The 27,457-nt window shown below is 40.6% G+C and overlaps 1 protein-coding gene across 6 annotated transcripts in view; it reads right to left on the bottom strand.

Moving 5' to 3' along the window:
• FRY (FRY microtubule binding protein) overlaps nucleotides 1-27,457 on the bottom strand; it is a 449,258-nt gene that overhangs the window by 55,630 nt on the left and 366,171 nt on the right. For all 6 annotated transcript variants that reach the window (XM_054664864.2, XM_063792435.1, XM_003314107.6 and 3 more), the window contains 11 exons: nucleotides 22,300-22,382; nucleotides 16,762-16,912; nucleotides 16,111-16,214; nucleotides 15,173-15,358; nucleotides 12,144-12,342; nucleotides 9,500-9,621; nucleotides 6,046-6,233; nucleotides 4,634-4,728; nucleotides 2,824-3,431; nucleotides 1,467-1,564; nucleotides 934-1,104 (listed from right to left, as the gene is read on the bottom strand). In XM_054664864.2, the coding sequence (XP_054520839.2) occupies nucleotides 934-1,104; nucleotides 1,467-1,564; nucleotides 2,824-3,431; nucleotides 4,634-4,728; nucleotides 6,046-6,233; nucleotides 9,500-9,621; nucleotides 12,144-12,342; nucleotides 15,173-15,358; nucleotides 16,111-16,214; nucleotides 16,762-16,912; nucleotides 22,300-22,382 (2,005 nt within the window). The remainder of the gene's footprint in view (nucleotides 1-933; nucleotides 1,105-1,466; nucleotides 1,565-2,823; nucleotides 3,432-4,633; nucleotides 4,729-6,045; nucleotides 6,234-9,499; nucleotides 9,622-12,143; nucleotides 12,343-15,172; nucleotides 15,359-16,110; nucleotides 16,215-16,761; nucleotides 16,913-22,299; nucleotides 22,383-27,457) is intronic.

The raw sequence follows: 27,457 nt of genomic DNA, 5'->3' as shown, positions 1-27,457 counted from the left end.
AAGAAAAACTAGGATAGATTGTCCTCATCTCTTCTGAAAGGTGCTAGTGATAGCTATGAATGCGTATCACAAAAGAAAAAGCAACACTGAAAATGCTAAAACAAGGTAGCGATTACCAGTCATTTGCCTTATAGATTTCATGACCTTGTGTAATAAACTTGTTGGAGACTGAAGATGCTAAACGGAATACATTTCATCTCTTGCCCAACAATATTCTATGTATTTCTAGCATCAACGTACACAGAGGTCAGTGTAGGGTTTGTAATGAATATACTAGAAACACGTTGGTATGATGACAAAGTACCATTCCAGTTTTAAAAACAAACATAAAGGGCGAGAATAAAGTTTATTTCAGAATGTATGCTTTGATAATTAGATCAAACAACCATTAAACATATCAAGCCACAAGGTAACTCCTTAAATAAGATTTGAACACCCAGAGTAATTAGGATAAAAATTTCTGATCTCTGCCGTGTACTGACAGGTGTTACCATAATAAACAGACGGAGTTTAAGCTTTGGAGGCAGCTATATCTAGGTTTAAAGGCTGACTCTGCTGCTTTAAACTTGTGAAAAATTATTTAACCTGGCTGAGCCTCAGATCTGTATGATATTATCTACATCACTGTGCTGTTGTGAGAATTTAAAATGATTCCATTAGCATGTATTATAATATTTAATAGGCACACACTATATGGAAGTTAAGAGTATACTGAGTGTATTATCAATTTTATGCAAATAATTTACCCTTGGAAGCTATAATAGATTTTATCCTTCATTTCAAAGCTTACCTCTGGCAGGGAATGGTGGCCCACGCCTGTAATCCTAGCACTCTGGGAGGCGAAGGCAGGAGGACTGCTTGAGCCCAAGAGTTGAGATCAGCCTGGGCAACATAATGAGACCCTGTCTCAAAAAACAAAAAAAAAAAGCTTACCTCTGCCAGGTAGGTAACCATATTCAAGGTAATGTCAGCATATGCTTCATGAAGGTATCGACAGACCACATTGACCCATGTGGCGCAGTCCCTCGTGTAGCTGTGTGTTTTATAAAGAGTCATGACATGTGCAAGATTTGAAAGTTTGGGGTTCTTCTCTTCTAAACAAACCTTTTAAAATAAAAAAAATCAATTAGGAATAAAATAGCCCAATGAATAGGAAGAAATGTTAGCAATTTTACTATAAGCTCTGGCCATCTGGAAAGTAGATTGATACACTTTTTGGTAATTACAGGAAATACTTAGCTTGGCTAATATAATTTTCACAAATTCTTCCCACCTGCATTCTCAAGAATGAAAGCAAGCAAGACAATTTGCATCAGCCACCCCTATATTTCCATTACTGTGATATTAGTTATTATTTCCAGTTTTTGAGAAAATCACTGCCTTCTCTGGGCCTTGTAATTTGCCTGACACTAGGGCGTCCTGAAGGCCTCTATGGATCTGCCTGAGTGTGGAACTGTAACTCATACCTGAGCAATCCTTTCGGCTATATCCTTACAGAACTGATTGGGATTTTCAAAATGCTGAATCAGCTGGGGCAGGAGACACAAGACATTCAGTGGAAACCCTGGATTAGAGAAGATACAATGGAGATAGCTGAATATGGTATATTTTAGCTGTTAACAGTGGGAAGGCATGTTACAGATTTTTATACTGAGGTGATGCAAAAGCAGTTTTTTGAATCAGCTTAAACATGATCTAACACAAAATCTATGAAAAATGCACAACCACAATTGCACCAGTTACAAAGAAGACAGTAAAGTAGATCTGCGATTTTAAGATGCAGTGATTATCTTGCACTGGACTATTGTGAATAAGGATGGCTGGCCCAGATGTTTTTGGCACAGATTGAACTGAGCCAAACTGAGTACTAGTTTGAAATTTTTATCAAAAAAACATATTTTAAGAAAAACTGGTGTGAGAGGACATAGGCCAACCAATTTAAGTCTTAGTCATGTAATTGAAAAGACTCTTTAAAATAAGGAATGGCTTAGTCCCTCTCTGTTAAGCGATAGCTTCATGAAATGAATTCTGGGTCACATGCCATGGCATTAAAAATCTGGTTTGTTGGCCGGGCGCGGTGGCTCACGCCTGTAATCCAAGGACTTTGGGAGTCTGAGGCGGGTGGATCACAAGGTCAAGATATCGAGACCATCCTGGCCGACATGGTGAAACCCCGTCTCTACTAAAAATACAAAACTTAGCTGGGCGTGGTGGCGTACACCTGTAATCCCAGCTACTCCGGAGGCTGAGGCAGGAGAATTGCTTGAACCTGGGAGGAGAGGTTGCAGTGAGCCGAGATCACGCCACTGAACTCCAGCCTGGCGACAGAGCAAGACTCTGTCTCAAAAAACAAAAACAAAACAAAACAAAGCAAAAAGACATAAATGAAAAATCTGGTTTGTTGATTTGGGTTAATTCAAAACAAGAGGAAACCAAGAGAATTTCCAAGAAGAATAAAAAGCAGAAAAGCAAAGAAAAAAATAAAAGATTTAGGAGTTAAGAAAAAAAATTTTTTTTTTCTGTACAAGAGCAATGGAATAAACTAACAGCACCTGCAGTTTGATCTGGAAAGCTAAAAAGAAATCGCTAATATCTTAAAAATAATTTTGGCCCCTTTTATGCTACTGCCTTAAAAATATTTTCTATAATACAGATCATTGAGATTTACATTATATAGAATTTTATGAGAAAAAATAAACTACTCCCAAGGAACCATTTTTAAGCAGAATTGTTAAAAGCAGTAAGTTCATATTATCTTATTGTACCAAATGATGAACACAGTCACTATCAGAATTGAGACAGGGTGAACGAGGCTGGCTTTACCAATAGCGTGGGATGCATCCACCATGGATATTTTGGACACTGGTGTCAGCAGACTGAAGAGCTGCAGGGTCAGGTCTGTGGTGGTGAGGGATGTGAATCCTTTCAGCAGCAGCTGCTGCAGCCCGGAGAAGTCGGCCCACTTGAGCTGTGCCTGGAGTTTCTCAAGCTTTTCTCGGTTCTCAGCCTTATCGAGTGGCATATGTGCCAGTAGTCTGCTCAACAGCCTTAAGGCCATTAAGTATTCAAACTCAAAATCAGACTCCATCAAGGCCACTGTGACCCAGAATATGGTGGCCAGCAGGTTGGTGGGATGGTTTATGTGGGATGGGTCCGTGAGACTGTCCTTCAAGGAGGATGAGCTTCTGGTTTTTGAGGAGAGGCCTTGTTGGGTACAAGCCTGAATTCTGTCCAGTGTGGCACTTCGAGGTGGGTCAGAGGATCGGTCGATGACACCAAACTTCTTGGGTACAGAGAAGCTTCGTTGATGCCGGCTCCGTTCAGCAGTTGCGGTGTTGCCGCTGGTGGTTCCCGGGTTCACGTTTAGTTGTCCTGTGCTCTTTCTGCTTGCTGTTAGTTTACTGCTGGAGCTTAAATCTGGTGAGGAAGAGCTGGGTATAAAAATAAATAAGTTTAATAGGATGCCAACATGTGTCACCAAAAGCCAGTCCTTTCAAGTCCACTGAGAAACACTGCAGGAGGGAAATCATTCTTTAGAAATGCCACTTTCTATTCATTTATTTTTCCTTATCTTTAAAGCTATAAAAAACAAAACAAGAGAAACTCTCATCAACAAAACAAAAAGCCCAATACTGACTGCTACTTATTGAAAATGTAGAGGAATCAATAATTGGCCTTAAAGTTTACTGATATTTCATTTATGTTTTGCTTGAATTTGGGTAGGAGTAATTATGACATAAAATGTACCTGATAGGTATAAGCTTCAATATTCTGTTAACTGACTGATAAGGAGAACAGAAATGGGAATTATGCTATCCAGAAAGAAGCTGGTAAATGTTCATGTCAAAGGAAATTTTTGGTACTTACCAAAATTTAAGAAAAATTATTTCTAAGTCTATGCTGAAAAGGTAAAACTCTTTGTCAACATTCTTGCTATATTTTTACTGATTTAGATAAATCTTTATGTTAATATAGATAAATATGTGTGATGTTTGTAATCATACCAAAATTATCCATAAAAAATGCTCAACTTAAAAATAAAACAAGGCCCAATCGGATACAAGATAACATTACCGACTCAATTTCAAGCAAGATGAGCTCAATAACACAAACAGAATATAGAGTCGTGAATAATTTGAAATGAATTATTAAACATTGGTAGGAGCAAAAAAAAAGATACTGAGGTAGGAATTTCTTTGAATGAAGTCAACATTTATTCCAACTGTTTTTATGGCAACAGTTCAGAAGCTTTGTATATATTCATTTAAAAATAATATTTAGCTTTTGCTTCTCTTTACCAATGTAATAAATAGGATAATTATTACATAAAATTTGGAAAAATACTCAGACAAAAAAAGAAATGAAAAATTATTAATATTTTATCATTCAGAGATAACACTTAGTATCTATCTTCCTGATGTTTTAAAATACTTATATAATGCGTGTGTGTGTGTGTGTTTGTGTGTATTATGACTTCTTTTTTAACTTAAGAAAGTATTACACATACTTTTTCAGGTCATAAATATACTTCAAAAACTAGATTTTTTCTTTGTACTTTTCCCAAAGTCCAGCATCTCCCAAATACTCCTGTGCAGTATACTTGATGTCAAAGTATCATTAAGCTGATTCTCACCGGGACAATACAGTTAGGAGGTCACTGTTCTTCAAGCAGTCAGACAAGTTATCCACAGCCGCCTCCAAGGTTAGGAGCGCTTCCATTACATAACCCTGCCAAACATGCAAAGATAGCATTTTGTATTGCTTGTAACCATTGTTAATTTCCTAAGATAAATTTAATTAATGTAAACTGTATTCCAATAATGTTATTGCTGCTTTAATTTATGAAGTCTAAAATAAGCTTTAAGGGCCACTTAGGAAATTCAGATGGCTTAGGAGTTAGCAGATAATCATACAAATTTATTTTCCTATGTCTAAGAGCCTCAACAGATCACTTTCATTTGAAATTCAACAGCGAAGGGGCAAGCATGACCCTCTGCTGAGGGGAGGGTGGGCATTTGAAATACAGAGTGGCAATGTCTGAAAGCCACAGATCAAGAGGAGAGGTACAGGAAGAGCTGCCTCCGTGGTGTTTTAAACAGCACCTCTGATGGCTGAAAGAAGGAAGCAGGTAGTGTCTGTAGGTGTGCAGGCTTCCTCAGATGCAGGAACATTTCTTTTTTTCTGAGATGGAGTCTCACTTCCGTTGCCCAGGCTTGAGTACAATGGCACGATTTGGGTTACTGCAACCTCTGCCTCCTGGGTTCAAGTGATTCTCCTGCCTCAGCCTCCTGAGTAGCTCGGATTATAGGCGTGTGCTACCACGCCTAGCTAATTTTTGTATTTTTAGTGGAGAAGGGGTTTCACCATGTTGGCCAGCCTGATCTTGAACTCCTGGCCTCAAGTGATCTGCCCGCCATGGCCTCCCAAAGTGCTGGGATTATAGGCTTGAGCCACTGCCCAGCCAGGAACATTTCTGAAGGGAAAGAAGGACTTGGCCGGAGCCAGAGAGCTTGTAATGCCAGCAGCTCTCAACCTGTTCAGCTTCCCAATCTCTGGGCTCTATCTTGAGGGCCTCCTTGTGGCAGTCACTCTCCATTCCTTCTTCAGCTCTTCTCAGTCTACTGGAGACTAACCATAGAGAGAGAGGTAGTGCTTTGGACAGATACAGTGGAGGTCCCTGCTCTGGGTAGGGAGACTGTATAACTGCAGCCTAGGTTGGCAGCCAGAAACCCCAAACTATACAAAATAATCCCCTGGCCACCTGCCAAATAAAACCAACCACAAAAACAACAAAGAAGAAGCCACCAGAGGATTTCCAGTTGTTGGCTTATATAAAAGAGATAATATCCACTGAATTTCTAGAACAAGGCTCCTTGGAATAATTTTTGTAAATATAAAAGTCAACCTCTAAAATTGAAAAAATATATTGTACATGTCCAGATGGCTGGAATAATTGTTGACAGAAGAAAGGCTCAAAAATAGTTTACACCTCATTGAGATGAGAGAGCTCATCCTTCACGAGCTCAGTGGTCTTCCCTTCCATACCTGAATCTCATCTCCATGTTCTCCTATCACCTCCACCAATCTTGAGAGAAGGTCAGATAAGGCATGTGCTGACAGAGGTTGCTTGAGGGCCCGGAATATCTGGAAGGACCGACCAGCATAGTGCCTTGAAGAGCTTGCGAGGGCTGTCTGCAATGCAACTTCACTCAACTGGTGCTCCAGATGGAAGCCTAGGGTAACAAGAGCCACAGAATAGGTCAGTCTCTACTCTACATGCTCTGGGGCATCAAAGTTACCTCTAAGTTTAAAACAGGCTAACGGCACAGGGCTACCTTGTAGTGGTACTTATTTACAAGTCAACCATTTTTTTTTTTCTCTTTTTGAGACAGGGTCTCACTCTGCTGCCCAGGCTGGAGTGCAGTGGCATGATCACGGCTCACTGCAGCCTCTACCTCCTGGGCTCAAGTGATCCTCCCACCTCAGTCTCCCAAGTAGCTGGGACTACAGGCATGTGCCACCATGCCTGGATAGTTTTTTGTGTTTTTTGTAGAGATGGGGTCTCACTATGTTGCCAAGGCTGGTCTTGAACTCCTGGGCTCAAGTGATCTGCCTGCTCTGCCTTCCTAAAGTGCTCGGATTACAAGCATGAGCCACCACATCAAGCTTTTTTTTTTTTTTTTTTGGAAACAGGGTCTTTCTTTGTTGCCCAGGCTGGTCTTGAACTCCTGGGCCCAAGGAATCCTCCTGCCTCAGCCTACTGAGTTGCCGGGATTACAGGAGTGTGCCACTGCACCCACCTCATTTTAAAATAAAAACAAATTCTGAATAAATCTTAGGGAGGTATAGTGTAGTAGAAAAAGGCTTTGGAACAAGATGGTCCTGGTATTGAATTAGAGGCTTTCTAACTCTGGGAAAGGAATTTGTTCTCCATGAGCCTGTTTCCTTATCTTTAACTTGTCTCATACAGTTGTTGTGAAAATTAAACAACTTACAAAGTGCCTAGTATAGTGTCTGAAACATAACATAGGTTCACAAATGTATTCTTATTTATTACTCTGCTATTTTCACATATTATTCTTCTGTACTACTTTTTTTACATAGAATACTCTCCTTTTTTTGTAAGTTTGTTAGAGTAGAGGAAATTTCAGAAGAGAGGAAAGCTGTTAGTGGATCTATTCAACTCAAAACACAACTAAGGCCTGTGCCAAAGTCTTTGCTTTATTGATATGCAGATATTGAAGTGTAGATACTGTGAAGAAGGCAGCCATAATTTAAACTTTTGCCTGAATATTTGTTTTTCCAATTGTACAAAGGTAATCTCAGTAATCAGAAAACCATTTGATCAGATGGGAATGAAAATGTAAGATAAAGCTCATGACTGAATTCTAGGTCATTAAATTATATACTTGCTATGCCTCTCTGTAGGGAGAAAAGCAGACTACAAGGGTAGGAGGACTGAATGAAAACAGAGACTTAGGCTGTCTCTACGACACAGAGGCTCTGCAGCACATTTGGCTGCTACATGAAAGTGGGCCAGAAGGGATAATTCAATGTCATTGCTCTTAGTTGCAGCTTGGCTACTTGACCCTAGGGACAAATAGATTATACAAGAAAATGTTCCTGCAGAGAAAACAGAGGGTCCTGGAAAATTGACTTCAGACACATTCAGGGTAGTAAACACAGGATTAAACCCATGTAGGCTGTTCGTATGCTATGAATGATGCTTCAAAAAAGCTTTTTATGTCTTTATTTTGTTTATCAAAATAAAGGTTTGTTTACTTAACCTATTTTATATGTGGAAGTTAGGTACCCTGGCAAATGATTTTGTGATTTTATGTGTGGATATTAGGTACCCTGGCAAATGATAAATGTGATTCAAATGAGCAAATGCTCATTTAAATCACAATGAACCTGAAGGCTAGAACTGTACTAGTAGGACCTCAGACTCCACCATCACAACAGTGTCCTTTGAGAAAAGGAAAAGGTTTCTTTTTCTTTCCAGCCACACAGTGAATCTATACTTCCCAGTCTTCCTTGCAGTTAGGTGTGCCCAGGTGCCCGAGTTCTGGCCCATGGGATGTGGAAAAAAACCCACTGGATACCCCATTTAAGCCTGGGGTGTCAACTCATCCTGAGGAATCCTCTTCTCACTCTCTCTTCTTCCACCGGCTGGCTGGATGCAGAGGGCCCAGCAGAGGCCTCAGCCTAGGGGGTGGCACAGCCTCAGGCTGGAGGGTCCTGAAGCACCTAGCGGAAGGCCACCTGCCAAACACCTGCACTGAACTGTTACAGGACCCAGGAATAACCTTCTGTTGTGTTAAGCCTCTGAGCTCTGGGGGCTGTTTGTTACAGCAGCTATGCCACCCTGACTAACACGTGTTTCCAGGAATACATTGTGTATGTATAGAGAAAACAGGCCAAAAGCAGGGATGTACAAGGAAATCAGAATCAGTAAAAATTGGTCAAGGTGCAAAAAGACTTAGACTTTATGCAGCCTGAAGTACCCTCCAAGAATTCAGCATAAGGCATTTATACATTTTCTCATGTTTATTATTTTCATTCAATCCAAGATTTTAGATTAATTAATGGTTTACATACAAATAGTAAACTTCTTCCTTCGGGCTGTGTTCAATTATTAATTGGCTTTTGAGGTCCTCATATTTTAAACAAATTCCAAAGGGGAAACTGAAAACTAGAAACGGAAGTCTATTCCTAGAAATGACTCTCCCATTTCGGTCTGTCAGTATCTTTTGTTTTTTAGTAAGTGTCCTCTGATAATGAAAAGATATGTGGCTAATCCAAAATGTTTCAAACTGGGAAATGTGCTAATTACCAGAGCAGCTGGAAAAGCCAGAGAGCTGGATTTAATATTGCCAGCCTGGTGTGAGGAAAAAAAGGTAGAGATGGTTTTACAATATGTTGAGAAACCAGATTTAAGTTTCACACACAAATCAGCCCAGGCCAACTTGGACCTGAAGGAATTCAGCAGAAGGCAAACACTTAAGTATCATAATGCTAAAGGAGTCACACTGTATTTAGAATATTGAATAGTCATCTGCACAGGAATTGTTAGCAAAAACTTTTAAAGCCAAAAACATTTTATCACAATTAAAAAAAAATTGTTTGACCATTCAACCAGCCATTTAACCAGACTATTTTTCATTGTTGAGACTGATGAGAGTCAATGAGATTTATTCCTCATAGCCTTCTTTAAAGAAAATGTTATAGGCACAGTTTAATTCTAGTAAGGTAAATGAAAGAAGTAGAACAAGTATGTTGGGAAAATTATTTGATATAGCATAATGCAAATATACACGGCATTAAATACCATGCAGTTAGGCAGCATCTGAACAAGCTTCAGAACTCCCCTGTGAATATGCTCGTGCTATGGATGTGGAGTGCAGGACCGTTTTAAGGCGCTGTAATCATCATATAGAGACAGTGTCCATTACAGAACAATGCTGAAAGAGGGATCTGTGCAAATAAGATGAAGTACCTGATTTGGAATCTTTAAATACAGATACAACGTGACGTAGAAAATTAGTGAGCTGTTCAGCACTCTTTGAATTTTGATTTTTAGGTGTGATGTCTTCATGGCACCAAAGTGGACCAAATGCCCTTAAACAAAACACACAAAATGTCAAAAATATAACTGTCATTTTGCATTTTTAAAACTACACATACAGTCCTGACCCCAAACATATAACATATTTAAATTTTTTGCAATCTATGCATCTGACAAAGATCTAATCCCAGCATCTATAAGGAACTTAAACAAATTTACAAGAAAAAAAACCCATTAAAAAGTGGGCAAAGGACATGAACAGACACTTCTCAAAAGAAGACATACATGCAGCCAACAATTATATAAAAAAAGCTCAACATCACTGACTATTAGAGAAATGCAAATCAAAACCACAGTGAGATACCATCTCACACCAGTCAGAATGGTGATTATTAAAAAGTCAAAAAATAATAGATGCTGGCAAGGTTGTGGAGAAAAAGGAAGGCTTTTACACTGTTGGTGTGAGTATAAATTAGTTCAACCATTGTGGAAGACAGTGTGGCGATTCCTCAAAGACCCAGAGACAGAAATACCATTCGACTCAGCAATTCCATTACTGAGTATATACCCAAAGGAATATACATTGTTCTATTATAAAGACACATGCATGCATATGTTCACTGTAACACTATTCCCAATAGCAAAGACACGGAATCAACCCAAATGCCCATCAATGACAGACTGGATAAAGAAATATACACCACGGAATACTGTTCCACCATAAAAAGGTACAAGATTATATCCTTTGGAGGGACATGGATGGAGCTGGAGGCTATCACCTTAGCAAACTATATATACACCATGGAATACTGTGTCACCATAAAAAGGTACAAGATTATATCCTTTGCAGTGACATGGATGGAGCTGGAGGCTATCACCTTAGCAAACTAATGCAGGAACAGACAATCAAATACCGCATGTTCTCACTTATAAGTGGGAGCTGAATTGTGAGAACACATGGACACACTGGGGAGAATAACACACACTGGGGCCTACTGGAGGGTGGAGGGTAGAAGAGAAAGAGGATCAGGAAAAACAACTAATGGATACTGGGCTTAACACCTGGCTGGTGAAATAGCCTGTACAACAAACCCCCTTGACACACGTTTACCTATGTAACAAACCTGCATACCCTGCACATGCACCCTTGAACTTAAAATGTGAGTTAAAAAAATTTTAAACAATTTTATGAATTATTTTGGAAGTACATTTCAGTCTTATAAACCTTATCAGCATACTCAAAACACATCTAATTTATAGAGTCATTTTAAAATGTTTTAAATTAAATTCATTTACAAAATTAAAACCTCCCAATTCACCAGAACAGTGCTTGGCATATCATAAGTGCTACATGTTTGTTTGTTAAGTAAAATGATATCAAATGTTAAGTGAAATAAAGATTTAGACATGGACTCAATTTTCACATTTTAGCATTTGCAGAGATAAGGCTTTTATCAGGATCACATCAAGCTGCAAATACCATACAATCAAACTGAATACATGGCCTCTGTCATCTACGTGGTTTTCAACAGTAAGAATGGAATGGAGCCAGGTAGGAGAACTTCAGAGGAGAGTTATTCCAAACACGTGGTACTGACAGATGGTGAGTGGTGACAATACTTTTCCCTTCCACAAATCATGCGGGTCTCTGAAGTACCCTGTATGTGCAGGCATACTGTATGTAGGCACCATCAGCTCCTGTCCTAAGCTTCCTGCACATTAAATCCCACATTAAGTTGAGAGCTGCACAAAATAACCTGAATCATGAATTGTGGAAAGAAAATACTCTTTTTTTATTGTTTGCATTAATTGATGCATTAGCTGAAGAAAGCAAGATCACATGAGATATTAGATAACACATACACAGAGTAGATTTCCAGGACTTAACTCACTGAGAAAGGGGAGCATGCCACCCAGTCACAAGTAAGCATGCTTTACACAACTACCAGACCGCAGGGTGTTAGAAATCCTGAAGCCTTACAAGCTAAATGGTTAATGCGAAGAACCAGAAGACCTAACCAGTACCACTTGCAGTTTTTCTTGGTTTTGATTTATTAGTTTGATTCCTTTCCTATTATGCTTCCTATTGTTTCTGGTTTCTGACTGCCTTTTACAAATGACTCTTTGGACCAGATGAACAGACAATGGTCCTCTTGGCACCTGCTTCTGGGTTGATCATGGCTAATATTCTTGATTTCCAGAGTGAAGTTCTTTGCCAAGTCTCAGAACTACTAACCCCTGGCCGCTCTGATGGATGGCTAAAGGCATGCTCACCGTGGGGCACTACCATCTCCTGCCTCCATCTGCTGCATCATCATTATCCACAAAATCCCCTTGCCCATCAACTGTCACATCAGTGGGATCCTAGAAACTGCTATCGATGTCTGCCTTTCACAAATTGTAATTCTCTGTATCTCAGTGTCTGTTCACACAGACTCCAGCAGTTGCAATTGAGAAGAGAAACAGGACTTTGTTAGAACCCCAGGATCACTTTTCCATCTGTGTGGTTTAAAGCGTTGGCAATTTTCCGAAAGACCAACCTGCAAACAGCAGCGGACTCCTAACCCCTTATTACCTGGTCGTGAGAAACTCAATGAGCTTGTTTGCCTTCTCATCTGTTTCAGCAGCTGTGTCCACATCTTCTACCTCCTGGGTCATCTGTGGGAGGTTTCCACTGCTGCCTCCCAGACTGATGCTGGAGGAGGTGGAGCTTGAACTAAGCCCTGAGTCAGGCACCGGGGATGACTGGTCCTCTCTCAGGAAGTCAAAGCCACCTGGTGGGAGAAGAAGGTCAAGGAGGGATGTACTAGGCAGTGTGCTTGTCAGCATGCTTAATGAGGTCCACAGAGGAGCACAGGGAAGTGTGGAGTTATTTAAATTCTGGGGAGAAAATGGTTGCTTTCGGCTGTGGCTATGATTAAATGAGACTGACAGTTTTTCTTTGTTTAGGAAATCAGTTGCCCTTTTGTGTAAATGAGTGTGTATTTGGGAATAGGAGGTGATCTGCTGCTTTCTACTCTGCTATTTTAGTTGATACTTTCTATAAAAGAAAGGTATGTATGCGTGTTTGTATGCATGCATGGACCAGGCAAACAACCAGTTCAACTGTAACAGTTCATCTACTAACTGTGCTCTTAATAAATTATTCCTGGGTATTAGTCTTCTTAAACATGTAAAATGGGCTGGGCGCGGTGGCTCACGCCTGTAATCCCAGCACTTTGGGAGGCTGAGGCGGGCGGATCACAAGGTCAGGAGATCGAGACCATCCTGGCTAGCACAGTGAAACCCTGTCTTTACCAAAAATACAAAAATTAGCCGAGCGTGGTGGTGGGCACCTGTAGTCCCAGCTACTCGGGAGGCTGAGGCAGGAGAATGGCGTGAACCCGGTGGGTGGAGCTTGCAGTGAGCTGAGATCGCGCCGCTGCACTCCAGCCTGGGAGACAGAGTGAGACTCTGTCTCAAAAAAAAACAAAAAAAAACAAAAAAAAACAAAAAAAACAAAAACCATGTGAAATGATACCCTGTTTGAGGATACCAGTCACTTAATGGCTGGTTACTTATACATAATATTTTTGAGTAAATGTGCCCAGAAGCTTTAGTATTATGTGTATATCGATATATTTTAATAGAATATGTTTTATGGTATTCAAAGAAATATGGCATAAGCAAATACTGTTTCTTCATTATATATTTGGTTGACATTCTATACCTCTGGGTAGGCTGTGGGTTTGAAAATGTATATATGCAACTATCCCTTTTCCCCTATTTAATAATCATAAAAAGTATGTAGTGCTGGTGTGTGTCTGATAGATATACTGAATTAGAAGTGAGGAGTCGGCCAGGCGTGGTGGCTCACGCCTGTAATCCCAGCACTTTGGGAGGCTGAGGCGGGCGGATCACGAGGTCAGGAGATCGAGACCATCCTGGCTAACACGGTGAAACCCCGTCTCTACTAAAAATACAAAAAATTAGCCAGGCGTGGTGGCGGGCGCCTGTAGTCCCAGCTACTCGGGAGGCTGAGGCAGGAGAATGGCGTGAACCCGGGAGGCGGAGCTTGCAGTGAGCCGAGATCGCGCCACTGCACTCTGGCCTGGGCGAAAGAGCGAGACTCCAACTCAAAAAAAAAAAAAAAAAAAAAAAGAAAAAGAAGTGAGGAGTCCTGGGTTTGAATAACATTTCTGCCACTTATAGTGTAGCCTCAGGGAATTTATGGAATTCTCTGTATCTCAGTGTTCTATTATAATAAAGTCAAGACAATAATTTCTGTCACACACATTTTTAGTGTGTATTTAAAGCAACTATAGTTGAAACTAGGTGCTTAATAAATGTTTATAAAAAAAGAACATTTCCCATAATCTTTGTACACCTATTCCCTGTGTCCTGTAGAGCCAGTCACTTTAGCTATCTACTGTTTGTCTTGCCTATGAATATTGTATGTGTTTTTGGTAAATCTTCACTTTAAATCATTTATACCATATCAGTGGTATAATAAATGCAAAACTGATTACACAGAGATACCCAACTTATCAGATATTACAGTTTTCTCTGCCTAACATTTAAGAAATTACATTCTTATCCTCAGGACTTAGAGCAGCTAGAACTCTTCAGTTTAAACATCTACAGCAAAGGGAGTTTTGTGTTTCTAAGAGGCTATTGATAGGTTATTTTCAATTAAGTGTAGCTTGGTTCAAAGTGAAGTGCTTAAATTGAGGTCAGTAGGCCTTAGGTCTCAGAGATAATGATGATTTCATATTTGTTTTCCAAACAACTATGTTAACATCTGTTAGAAGCCAATACAGTGTTGGGTACAAGGGATAAATAAAAGGTGCACCCTTTTCATCGTAATGCAGAAAGCACACAGTGACATGTGAAATGTCACACCACAGCTGGCGCCAATGCGATGTGTAAAATGAATAGGTAAAAAAAAATTAGTCCCTGAACTCTGTTAGTTGGTAATCTTCATCATCATTTTAAGATATTTTAAACGTTCTGGTTCTAAATGAAAACCACTATTACCCGTTTTCATGAATGGCGCGACATGGCAGAGTAATTTCTTTGACTCAGTTAATGCCATCTGTTCCTATTTCTAAGAATTTCTTTTTGTTTCAAAACAGCAATGGCTTTTAACAGGCTCCCACTAATGGTGTCTTCAAGGAAAAGGTCAGTCATTCAAAAGTGAAAATTCCTTCATGGGCACTAGAAGGCACACAAGTGATACATCCGGCACCTTGGCTGTGACCTGCTCTCAGGCAGTAGCAAGGGTCACTATTTTGTGTGTTCTCATCCTTCGGTGTTCTAGACTGCTGCTCCTGGCCAATGGGCACTTACATTTCCAATGCATCAGGAGGAACATATTCCATGGGGGCAGCAATCATATATATAACCAGGAAAAATATATTTTAAATATTCAATAATAAAGAAAGCTTTTGAGAGGCAAGTTCACATCAAGTGAAATGGTGTGCATTTATTGTACTGTTGATTTACCACGTGGAAAGTTGGAGGTCATAGCATGAGAGAAGTTAACTTGGGCTCCACTGGCACCCGCAGTTAGTTATCTCTGCATTTGTAACTGTCCTAGGCTCTCTACCAGTCCTTCTCTGTTACCTGTATAGAGATATTCAGGTTGGTAGGCTGGCTGCACGGTTAGAGTCTTAGCTTCACCCATCTCTCGGGTCTGCAGGAGCACGGAAGCAATGGAATGGAAATTGCTGTTGCAAGAGAGGGCAATCAAGAGGTGAAGAAGCAGTTTTTTGCTGTGTTCAAAGACTTCAGGCCGGTAGTGGTCTAAACCTGGAACAAAACAGTAGAATCTAAGTATAAACAAACGTTAAGCTCGTTTAGATTCCAGGGATAGTAAAGATTCCAGGATACTCAGGAGGAACATGTTAAAAGAATGTTTAGTTTTCTTTGTTATTGTTTGGGTTACCAACATACAGAAGTTGGGCTTAGGAAAAATAAAATGCTTTATTTCTTAAGTAAAATGTTCTCATAAAATGCTGATAGATGAACTTTTCTTGACCTCTCTGTAGCATTTGATGTGGTTAGCATTCCTTCTTCTTGAGATGTTCTCTTCCTTGGATATCCCTGTTACTGAAAGATTCTAATTTTATAAGTCTCTTTCTAACTGAATTTCTGAGTTTCCCTGGCTGGTTCCTCTTCCCATTTTTGCTCTACAAAGCTCAGGGCTTGGCCCACTCCGTCCTACATCCTTTCTTTTTATACGCTGACTATGCTTCATAGCTTAAAATTTACCACTTCAGCCGAAGACTCTCAAAAAGGCCCAACTTATTTTGGATATCTTTGTAGATGTGGCACTAGTGAGAAACCACTGTATTTACATGGTAGAAATAGAGCAATTTCAAACAGTGACCAAGTAGCTGACATTTCAGAGCAGATGTCACAAAAAGGCAATGAAAAATGGTGGAGATCAAATATTCCCGAAATGAGTCAAACAGGATGTCAATGTGAAAGGAAATCTCTACGGATTACTTCTGTATATTTTTAACCCGATTGGCTAGAATGCCTTTTAGATCCAGTCTTACCTAAGAAGACAGCATGAAGTAATAATGGTAGATGAAGTGCCCAGTCTTCTCGTACACTGTGATCCACCACCATTTCAGTCATAAAAATTACAGCAATATTGCACCTAATCAATGAAATAATGAAATTAATGCAACTTCTGAAGGGGATGGAAATACTAGTAGATCATTAAGTTACAGTACAATATAACTCTTAAGTGTTTTTAAAACATTATATAAGGCTCTTATTCGGGGGAGATAGAGTTTAACTTGTAACACAGCATAGAGCTCCACAACAATAAGAAACATTGGTTGAGCTAATCACATAAAGGAGAGTCTACTAGCCACTAGGCAATAAGAGCTAAGGGATGAAGAGAAATCAAAGACAAGGTCCCTCTCATCAAGTTGCTTACAGTCTAAAAAGCATCACAGAATGCATGCCCATATCCAGACTACATCAAGGAGAAATTCAAAGGTCACAGGCAGCTTTGAATGTTGATTAACATTTGACCAAACTCTGCTAATATGCTGGAAGCTGGCAGTCAAATCAGGCAGGATCCCACTGATTGATAAGATAATTTAATGTGGTGGGACCTGGACTAGGTTTTTCTCTTGTCATAGGTAGAAAAGTCCAGTCAAAGCTAAGATTTCCTTCTCCCCACACACGCTGCTCACCTGTGGAGTGGCCCCCGGGGAGTGATGGTCTCCGGGAGATAGTCAACCAGGGGGGCCCAGCATCCTCCAGTACAAGGCATCGGTAAGGGCTGCGGCTGCTTGGTCTCTGTAATAGTCAGCAACCAGCCCGTGTAGGGAGAAATTGGATCATCTGGAGGGTGAGAAAGACAACTGTGCTTTATTTTCAGGGAGAGGAGACTTGTTTTCTCTACTTGATGTTTTCAGAATAAATTTTAAAAATGTATGCTTGTAAAAATAACTTTATTTTTCATTAAAAAATTTTTTTTTAGGGACAGGGTCTCGCTGGCACCCAGGCTGGAGTGCATTGAATCGATCAAAACTCACTGCAGGGCTGGTTACAGTGGCTCATACCTGTAATCCCAGCACTTTGGGAGGCTGAGGTGGGTGGATCACCTGAGGTCAGGAGTTCAAAACCAGCCTGGCCAACATGGCAAAACCCCACCTCTACTAAAAATACACACACACACAAAATAGCCAGGCATGATGGCACGTGCCTGTAATCCCAGCTACTTGGGAGGATGAGGCAGGAGAATTGCTTGAACCTGGGAGGTGGAGGCTGCAGTGGACCGAGATCATGCCACTGCACTCCAGTCTGGGCGACAGAGTGAGACTCTGTTTGAAAAACAAAAACAAGTCACTGCAGCTTCAAATTCTGGGGCTCAAGAGATCCTCCTGTCTTAGCCTCCCAAGTAGCTAGGACTATAGGCATGTGCCACCACAGCTGGCTAATTAAAAAATTATTATTATTATTTTAAATAGATGGGGTCTCAACATGTTGCTCATGCTGGTCTCGAACTCCTGGACTCAAGTGATCCTCCCACCTTGGCCTCCCAAAGTTTTGGGATTACAGGTGTGAGTGCCTGGCCAGAAATAACTTTCTAATGATTTCATTTGGTGAGTATGAATTACATGATCAAATGGGTGAGGATTACTTGTTTGGGTAACTACTTGCATAGTTATTACTTGGTAACTAATTTATAATTATTCATTATAAAGCAAAGCAGAATACAGATATACGAAAAGAAAAACATTAAATCGTGTTGAATTCCCATCTCTATGAAAATTTGCTCTTCCTCCAGTCTTCCTCATCTCAATAAAGCACAGTTTGGCCTGGTCGCAGTAGCTCACCCCTGTAATCCTAGCACTTTGGAAGGCCAAGGCGGGTAGATCACTTGAGGTCAGGAGTTCGAGACCAGCCTGGCCAATATGGTGAAACCCCATCTCTACTAAAAATACAAAAAATTAGCTAGGGGTGGTGGTACACGCCTGTAATAATCCCAGCTACACAGGAGGCTGAGGCAGGAGAATCATTTGAACCCAGGAGGTGGAGGTTGCAGTGAGCCGAGATCATGCCACTGCACTCCAGCCTGGGTGACAGAGCAAGACTCTGTCTCAAAAAAAAAGCACAATTTCATATTTCCAGTTTGCTCAGGACAAGAGACTTAAAGTCATCCCTGACTTTCCCCTCATATCCCATACCCAAATAATAATCACAGTGATGATGATGATAATAATAATAAAAATCATAACATTAGGAACTAGCACAGAGGGCTTACTTGATGCCAGGCACTGGCCTATGCATTTCACATATTAATGGCCCAATAATAGGTATCTATTTTATCCCCATTTTGTAGAGAAGAAAGTGAGGTTCAGTAACTTGTCATCCACATATTCAGAGAGCTCTGCCCTCAAAACATCTCCAGAATCTGAGCACTGTTCTCCATCTTCACCACTACTTCTAGACTAAGCCACCATCCTCTCTTGCATGGGCCACTGCAATGGCCTCCTTAACTGTCTCACTGCTTCCATCCTTGTCCTGCAGTCTTCCTCATCTCAATAAAGCACAATTTTGGCTGGTTGCGGTAGCTCACCTCTGTAATCCCAGCACTTTGGGAGGCCATGGCGGGTAGATCACTTGAGGTCTATGTTCCACAGAGCAGATAGACCAATTCTTGTAAAACAAGTTCAGTAGTGTCTCCTTCTCTGCTCAACACCCTCCAGCGGCTCTCCACAAATCCACACCCGTGGCCTTTAAGGCCTTACAAGGTCTTCCCCCTCCATGTTCCTCTCCTGGCTTATCTCCTACCAGCGCACCCTTGCTCACCCCACTCCACTCATCCTAGCTTCCTTGCTGTTCTGTGATCAGGCTGGGCCCCATACAGCCTCAGGGCCCTTGTATCTGCTGCTCCCTATGGCTAGGATGCTCATCTGCAGACAGTTGCATGGCTCACTTCTTTGCTTCATTCAAGTCTCTGCCCTAATATCACCTTATTACAGCAGCTTTCCTTGACTATTTAAATTGACCCCAACCCCAATCACTTTCTACCCTGCTCGCTCTGCTTTAGTCCCTCCCCCTCCACCCATGGATCACCAATTCACCAGCACCACCTCCCTCCCCAACTCTAATGTAAGCTCCAGGAGAGTGGGGACTTCTTCTGTTCTGTTCATTGTTTTCTCCCTACTACCTACAATGGTGCCTGGCACATGGTAAAGCATCAATAAATATTTGTTGAATGAATGAACGTCACAATATTATCTTTAAAGTAAGTACAGGCCAGGCGCAGTGGCTCATGCCTGTAATCCCAGCATTTTGGAAGGCCCAGGCGGGTGGATCACTTGAGGGCAGGAGTTCAAGACCAGCGTGGCCAACATGGTGAAACCCCGTCTCTACTAAAAATACAAAAATTAGCTAGGTGTGGTGGCACACACCTGTAGTCCTAGCTACTAGGGTGGCTGACGCAGCAGAATTGCTTGCACCCCAGAGGTAGAGGCTGCAGTGAGCCAAGATCGTGACATTGCACTATAGCCTGGGCTACGGGTGAGACCCTGTCTCAAAAACAATAATAAAAATAAAATAAAATAAGTACAGCAACACTTTTCATGTTTATTTCTTATCATGCTCCCAAAGCAGGCCAGCAGCATTTAAGAAGAGCAATACAGGTGGGCACAGGATTTAACCCAGGTATTTGGCTGCAGACCAGCTGGTTTATTCTTGGGATCAGTTTATGTATTAAGAGGAAGAACATACTATGTCATCTTTAGGCAATTTTATAACAACATAATTTTTCTTTCCTTCACTTCTGCAAGGTAGTGTGAAGTCATTGATTTGATGCTGCTGGCCCAGTGTAGAATGCTGGCCTTAACATTTACAGAGCTGGTGGAGGGGTGTCTTCCTGTTGTGACGACTGAGGCTCTGAAGGAAGACAGGCATCAGAAAACCAGAACCAAGAACATCCCACTTTTCATGGGATGTGGCTAAGAGGGTTTCAGTGGAAAAGGTCAGGACTTCCCTCAGGAAGAGTGACTACTGGCTTTTTCTAATACACTGACAAGTGAGCAACCAGAACCCTATAATTCTATGCCATGAAGCTTGGCCACAACAATTTTAGCCTGGAAAAAATTTAAAGCAGATGCACTAGTAACTCATCTCAGTTCTAACTCTCAGCAAATTACCTACAAGTAACTTACTTGCAGCAAATTAACTTCTCAGATAATCATCCAGGATAAGTCAGTTGCCAAATGTACTGCTAGGTAACTAGCTACTCTTCAATAAAACTTGAAAGGGAAACAAAAAGGGAGAATATTGAAGAATTAAAAAGTAAATTGTGAGATTTCTGTTAGGAAGGGATATGTTATTCTTTGTTTCAATGATGTTTTCAGATATATATCCAATCAGCCAAAATGTGCTGAGAGGAATTAAGGTGGCCTAAACTTAAATTTTTCTGTCCTCAAACTTTGGGTTACCAGATATTGCCACAGTAACCAGACTTTTCTTGAACCAACTCTCCATTTCTCAAGTACTACTTTCCTCATCTCTAAAATCTGGTGCCTTCTAGAAGTAATGGCCTATGGTACTGAGATTTGACTATTCAGTGTTTGGATGGTACAATCCCCTGAGGGGACACACAAAGGAAGGAAAACACAAACAGCTTTATTTTACTTCCTATTGACAGCTCTAGTGAAGGTTTTATAGGGACATAGCTGAAACTTAACCTACGTTAGAGCATGATAATTACATATGGATTTTAGACACGCCTTCCATTAGTATTTTAATGGTAGAGAACTGCCTGTCTGCATTCAGAAGTAGAACAAGGGTAGCTGAAATGTGGCCTTATTGGAACTACCTAGTTCTTACCTGACATTGCACATTTCTGTAAAAACAGAACAATTCAAAACAACAATTCAAAGCACCAACTTAAGAAATGAACTTAACTCATGAAATGTCAGTATATTTACAATTTCTGACAAAAAAGAATAAATCCCACAAGGTACTGATTCCCTTAGCAAATCTAAAATGTCACTGGGAGCATTCTTTGGTTTCAGAATTTCTGTAACTTGTGACCAACTAATACTCTGTATCTGCTCAATATCTACAGAAGCTGTCCAGGGCTTAAACAAAATCAGTAAATGCACTGACCTTTTTGGTTTTCCCAACTACCAGAAGAAATTCCTGTCACAAAGCTAACTCCCAGGTTAGCAAGGCTTTCAATAGGCTATGGAGACTATGCCATTGAGAAATTCAACATAGGAACAGATCCTATCCTGAGTGAGCAGCCTTTCAAAGCTTCAAGGTTAAACCCACTCGCAAGATAGATAGAAAAACTGAACCGCAACATTTGTTTTCGCCCAGGCTACAGTGCAGTGGCGCGATCTCGGCTCACTGCAAGCTCCGCCTCCCGGGTTCACGCCATTCTCCTGCCTCAGCCTCCCGAGTAGCTGGGACTACAGGCGCCCGCCACCATGCCCGGCTAATTTTTTGTATTTTTTAGTAGAGATGGGGTTTCACCGTGTTAGCCAGGATGGTCTCAATCTCCTGACCTCGTGATCCACCTGCCTCGGCCTCCCAAAGTGCTGGGATTACAGGCGTGAGCCACCGCGCCCAGCCAACAACATGTGTTTTCTAATGGGACTATGACTTAGTGTATTTTCCCCAGGTGCATCACCAAGAAAAAATGTCAAGAATATAAAAACACGGCCGGGCGCGGTGGCTCACGCCTGTAATCCCAGCACTTTGGGAGGCCGAGGCGGGCGGATCATGAGGTCAGGAGATCGAGACCATCCTGGTTAACACGGTGAAATCCCGTCTCTACTAAAAAATACAAAAAATTAGCTGGGCGTGGTGGCGAGTGCCTGTAGTCCCAGCTACTCACGAGGCTGAGGCAGGGACATGACTTGAACCCAGAAGGCGGAGCTTGCAGTGAGCTGAGATGGTGCCACTGCACTCCAGCCTGGGTGGCAAAGCGAGACTCCGTCTCAAAAAAAAAAAAAAAGTATATATATAAACACAGGAGTGGATGGTAGTTTGAATTTTTATAATTTTGATTTGTCCATGGTTTTTTCTTTTTTTTTTAACTTTTGAGGATGCTGACTCTATGCTCATCTGCATAGGTGGATTAAATGGTTACTTAATATCTATAGGCCCTTTTAGTAATCAGACCAAGAACAATCAGAACACTCATTTTCCATCCTCTGACCACTTGCGTTCCGCCTGAAAGCCCACAGCCTGTTGGTACTTACTTTTATCTTCATCATAGGATCCTCCAGAGCTATTGCTGTATCTTGACTCGAGGCGAGTGTGGGCTCTGATGACATTACTAAACCTTCAAATACAAGAACAACCAGAATGAAATATTAACATGTGTGCATATGCGCTTTTTTTTTTTTTTTTTTGAGTTGGAGTCTCACTCTGTCACCAGGCTGCACTACCGTGGTGCGATCTTGGCTCACTGCAATCTCCGCCTTCCAGGTTCAAGCAATTCTCCTGCCTTGGCCTCCCAAGTAGCTGGGATTACAGGTGTGCACCACCACACCCAGCTAATTTTTGTATTTTTAGTAGAGACAGGGTTTCACCATGTTAGCCAGGCTGGTCTCGATCTCCTGACCTCGTGATCTGCCCGCTTCGGCCTCCCAGAGTGCTGAGATTACAGGCGTGAGCCACTGCGCCCAGCCTACGCTCTTACTCATAAACTGACACTATGATTTAGTGGTTGGTTTTTCAGCTGCTAGTTGCCAATGGTGCTTTTCTTAAAGGAATGCTGTAAAAATTGTACCCCAAACATTTCTTGTTTCCTTGAGAGGGTCAGTGGTCACTCTTGCTCATAAGCACAAGTCCAAACCTTGAAAAGATAAAAATTTTAAGCCTAATATTTCAATTGAACTAGAAAATGGTAACATTTGCTTTGGAAAGAAAATGGACATGATACTGAATAACATGATTCCCTTATTTACATAGCCTGACACACAGTAGGTGGTCAATAAATATTTCCTGAATGATTAAACAACTCAAAGTACATAGAATGGGAAATACACAAAAATAGCTTTATAATAAATCTTGGACTTTACCCAGCATTAAAGTTTCTCTTAAAATAGTTTGAGAGTGTTCAGGGAAAGGTCCTAGTTGGGGAGTAATGTAACCAGAAAGACTCTTTGGTCTGGTCTCTCTTGTGGCTTGTTAAGAAGTAACCCCCACCAAAAACAAACAAAACAAAAACAAAAACAAAACAACAACAACAAAGAAAATAAAAATGTTGAAGTATAGTTAATTCATAGACATCATCTTATTTAATCTTGCTCACTCATCTTTGAGATAAGCATTATTTATTCTACAATGAGGAAAATGAGGGGAGGCGAAGTTATACACCTTGTCTAGTGTTGACCGCAGGGAGGTGGCAGTGCAGGAGGCCTTCAGTGCCATGCCAACTCCCTGCGTGGAGCTTTGAGGCTGAGCTCTCTCTCACTGGCTCTGTAACCATGGCCAAGGCCTCTACCTCCCTGGGGAACTTATTTCCACAATTGCAAAAAGGGCATCATAATAATACTCTTTTATTTAATTAGGGTTGTTTGGGGGAACAAAAGAAAGGATGTTTGAGAGTGTGTCCAAAACTGCAAGACACTGTCTGACTATAAGGTATTAGTTATTATGCTTCTATCTAGGATTTCTAGAAAGAAATCGATAGCATATTTCTCAAACAGAGGACTACAAGGTAGGGCAAGGGTGTGGTTCAGGGGCAGTGTGGGCAAAATGGTATGTCTATATTTATTTTATATAAAATGATACACAGCAGGTTTTATCAACTTAATATATATGTAGCCAAAACAAAGAACTAAGGCTATCTAGAAATACCTGGAAAACTCAAGCCAAAATAGGTGTGTCCCTCTACATTACTCACCGGGTATTCTGACTTAACTCATAACAGATCAATACTCTATTTCTTTTGGGGACACTGGAAGGTGCAGGGCTATTGCTGTCCTCACTAATGTGTGGAGAAAGAGTAATGTTTCAGCAAAAACTCCTGGATGTGCCATTAAGATGCCCATTTTGTCCCAGGTGTACAACCTTAGGGCACTGCATCAGTGATTTGGATTTGCTGAATTACAGAAATGTACTGTAATGAGCTTGGTTTCATTCACTTTTTAGATATTTGCAACAACATTTGCCCCATCCTGACAGCTATCTTTTCCCCAGTAACTTCATACCTCAAACCTTCTTCACTGTTATATCTTTTGGGCATTTGTGAATCTATAAGAACAGAATATCTAAGACATTGGCTTAGTTTCATACAAATCGTCCAACTAAATCAGACTGGTATTTATGAAAATAAATTGGAAAAAGGACAAACTTATTACCTTCTGAAGAAGTTCTTTAATCATATTTATGCTGATAAATGCAAAGTGATAAACAGCATCTGCTAGGCCCAGACATCATTCAGAAAGGAACAAAAGCAGGGTGATGAAAAAATGGCACATCTGCAGGTTTCCGTCGGGTGGAGAGCGCCACAGCACTTCCAGCTACCATGAACTGTGCTCTATGTCGGGTTTTAAATTGTGCCCTGGAGGGCCCGCACCCGGAAGAACTACAGGATGGATGACAACTCATCTCTTTTCCCTTTTGAGTTGGATTTAAAGGGGTGCTGGGTGGAGTTTATGAGGCTGGAATAAAGGGGAAGAGCAAGTCCCTTCTAGACTGTTCTCCTTGTTCTGGAGAAGACTGAAGCCACAGTGTAGCAAAGTGTATGTCTGGCAAGGAAAAAGTAAAAAACTGACTCCCAACTGTAAAATCTGTTATTTTCCTTTGCTTTTCTGGGTTGAAGAAGCTTATTTTGGGTCTGGTCCCTCGAAGAATTTCAAGGATTAAGTAGAATCTTTGATGTCTTTTAACATCAAAGGTACATACCTTAAGAAATACCATGAAAATAGCTCTGATAAGAGAAAAATTAGAAGGATGAAATGTTCCCCTCAGTTTTACCTTGTTGATTTAGCTCAAATTAATAATACTTAGATAACTGATAGTTAATATATATTTGTGTATATCAACACTATCAATTTAGATAGAAATTATCTCTGTTTCAACATAGATCGTTCAAAATTTATACAGGTGAGGTTTACTGCTTTAGCTTTCTATGAAAAATCCCTTTGTGGGCATATAAATTTATAAAAATCTTTTATTAAGATTGATATATTGAAAATACTTATGGCTGGATGCAGTCACTCACACCTGTAATCCCAGCACTTTGGGAGGCTGAGGTGGGAGGATCAGTTGAGCCCAGGAGTTTGAGACCAGCCTGGGCAACATAGTGAAACTCCGTCTCTACAAGAAATAAAAAAATGAGGTAGGTGTGGTGGCACATGTCTGTATTCCCAGTCACCTGGGAGGCTGAGGCAGGAGGACTGCTTGAGCCTGGGAGGCTGAGCCCGCAGTAAGCTGTGATTTCGTGCACTTCAGCCTAGGTGACAGAATGAGACCCTGTCTGAAAAACAAAAACAAAAACTTATGAAGATTGTTTCTGCATACTTTAAAAATTGCTATAAACTACTCTTTTAATAAATATATGTTCATTTTGATGCCTAGTAAAATAAACTACATGAAAAATCTTAGACTTAGGTGTACTTTCTGTTACATTTTCTGATAGTTTTTAAAAATTTTTATTAATACACAATAGATGTACATTTTTCAGGGTAGATGTGATCATTTGATACAGGCATTTAATGTGTAAATATCAAATCAGGGTAATTGGGATATCCATCATCTTAAATATTTATTTTTTCTTTATGCTAGGAACATTCAAATTATTCTCTTCTAGCTATTTTGAAATGTTTCATAGATTACTGTTAACTTGAATAGCTTTTTTTTTTAAAAAATTGAATGTTATAAAATTTGCTTTATTTTTCTTTTCTTACTTTGGCTACTGGGGCCTCAAGGTTAGGTTAATGTTAAGTTGTAGTTTTCCTTAGTCAGGAGTTAAGACACCAACTGTCTTACCCTCCCATTAGCTTGGCACATATTCTTTTACTCTTGTTTTAATGTTCTTTCACTTAAGCTATAAGGTTTGTTTGTGCTTTTGTCAGTAGGAACGGCATTATTAAATATTACTGAGTCACATCAAAGAACCATTAATCTAGTTGTAAAGAACATGGTGCCAGGGCGGTCATTTTGTCCAACTCCATGGTGCTTCCCTCAGCCCATGGATATGGTGCTTCCCTCACAATGGATATGGTGGAAGAGATGCCTCACTCCTGAGGTGTGTTAACACAGCAGCCTGGTGCGGTGTTTCTGAACAACACTGTCTCTGTAGGCTCTTTGCCTATAAGGACTGTAAAGAAAGGAGTAAATTGCTGTCCTCCAAGATGGGTTACTGAAAGGGTAAGGGAAAGGGGACTGGTGGTGGTTGGACAGCTTATCCACCTCTGGGGCTATGACATTTCTCCTATTTTCATTCACTTACCAAATAAACACTTTAAAATGCCTACTATGCACAGCACAGTAGACTAATCACTGAGGATAGAAATATGTGTAAGACAGGGGTGTCCAATCTTTTGGCTTCCCTGGGCCACACTGGAAGAAGAACTGCCTACACTAACACAATAGCTGATGAGCTAAAAAAAAAATAAATAAAATCACACACACTCAAAATCTCATAATCTTTTAAGAAAGTTTATGAATTTGTGTTGGGCCACATTCAAAGCTGTCCTGGGCCGCATGTGGCCTGTGGGCCGCAGGTTGGACAAGCTTGGTGTAAGAGATACGCAGTCTCTCTGTGTTCTCTAGGAATTAAAATCTGGTGGTTAAGTGTGTCTGTAAGCACCCATACATCAACATGACAGGGATTACAAGGAAGGAAGGGTGATAAGTAGATTGAGGAGAAAAAAGGATTTTAGGCTGAGGGCACAGCCTACTTTCATAGAAAAAAAAGAATACAGTAGACAAATAGTGTAGGTGCTATATGGGATCAACGGAATAGTGGTGTCCATTGGGAGAGTATATTCATAGACATATGTTTGCACATATATGTGAATATGATCAATCAATGTTATAGGTAGATAGTCAGTATAAAAGAATCTGACATGTATGAATATGTGTGATATATATGGGTAGATAATTGCATCAGGCTTTCCAATGACCAGGAGAGATATGGTGACAGAGCAGGAGTAAGAGCTAAACAAGAAAATCTCTCTTGAAGATGTTCTGTGATCTTGATATTAGACAGATTACTGGCTTCTTAAGTTCAAAGGCACCACTAAAACCTCTAGGCAGGACACTCAGAACTCTGGCCCTAAACAGGCCTTTGTAATGAGATGGTAATACATGGAGATCTATCATCTTTCTACCTCAAATAAAATTCAGACAGGAAACTCAGACAAAACAATAAATGATCAAGAATGTTATAGTCTAGTGAGA

The sequence above is a fragment of the Pan troglodytes genome, chromosome 14, assembly GCF_028858775.2.
Source record: "Pan troglodytes isolate AG18354 chromosome 14, NHGRI_mPanTro3-v2.0_pri, whole genome shotgun sequence".
Taxonomy (NCBI): domain Eukaryota; kingdom Metazoa; phylum Chordata; class Mammalia; order Primates; family Hominidae; genus Pan; species Pan troglodytes.
Note: the sequence above shows the minus strand (reverse complement) of the source record. Positions and strands in the feature narration are given on the sequence as shown.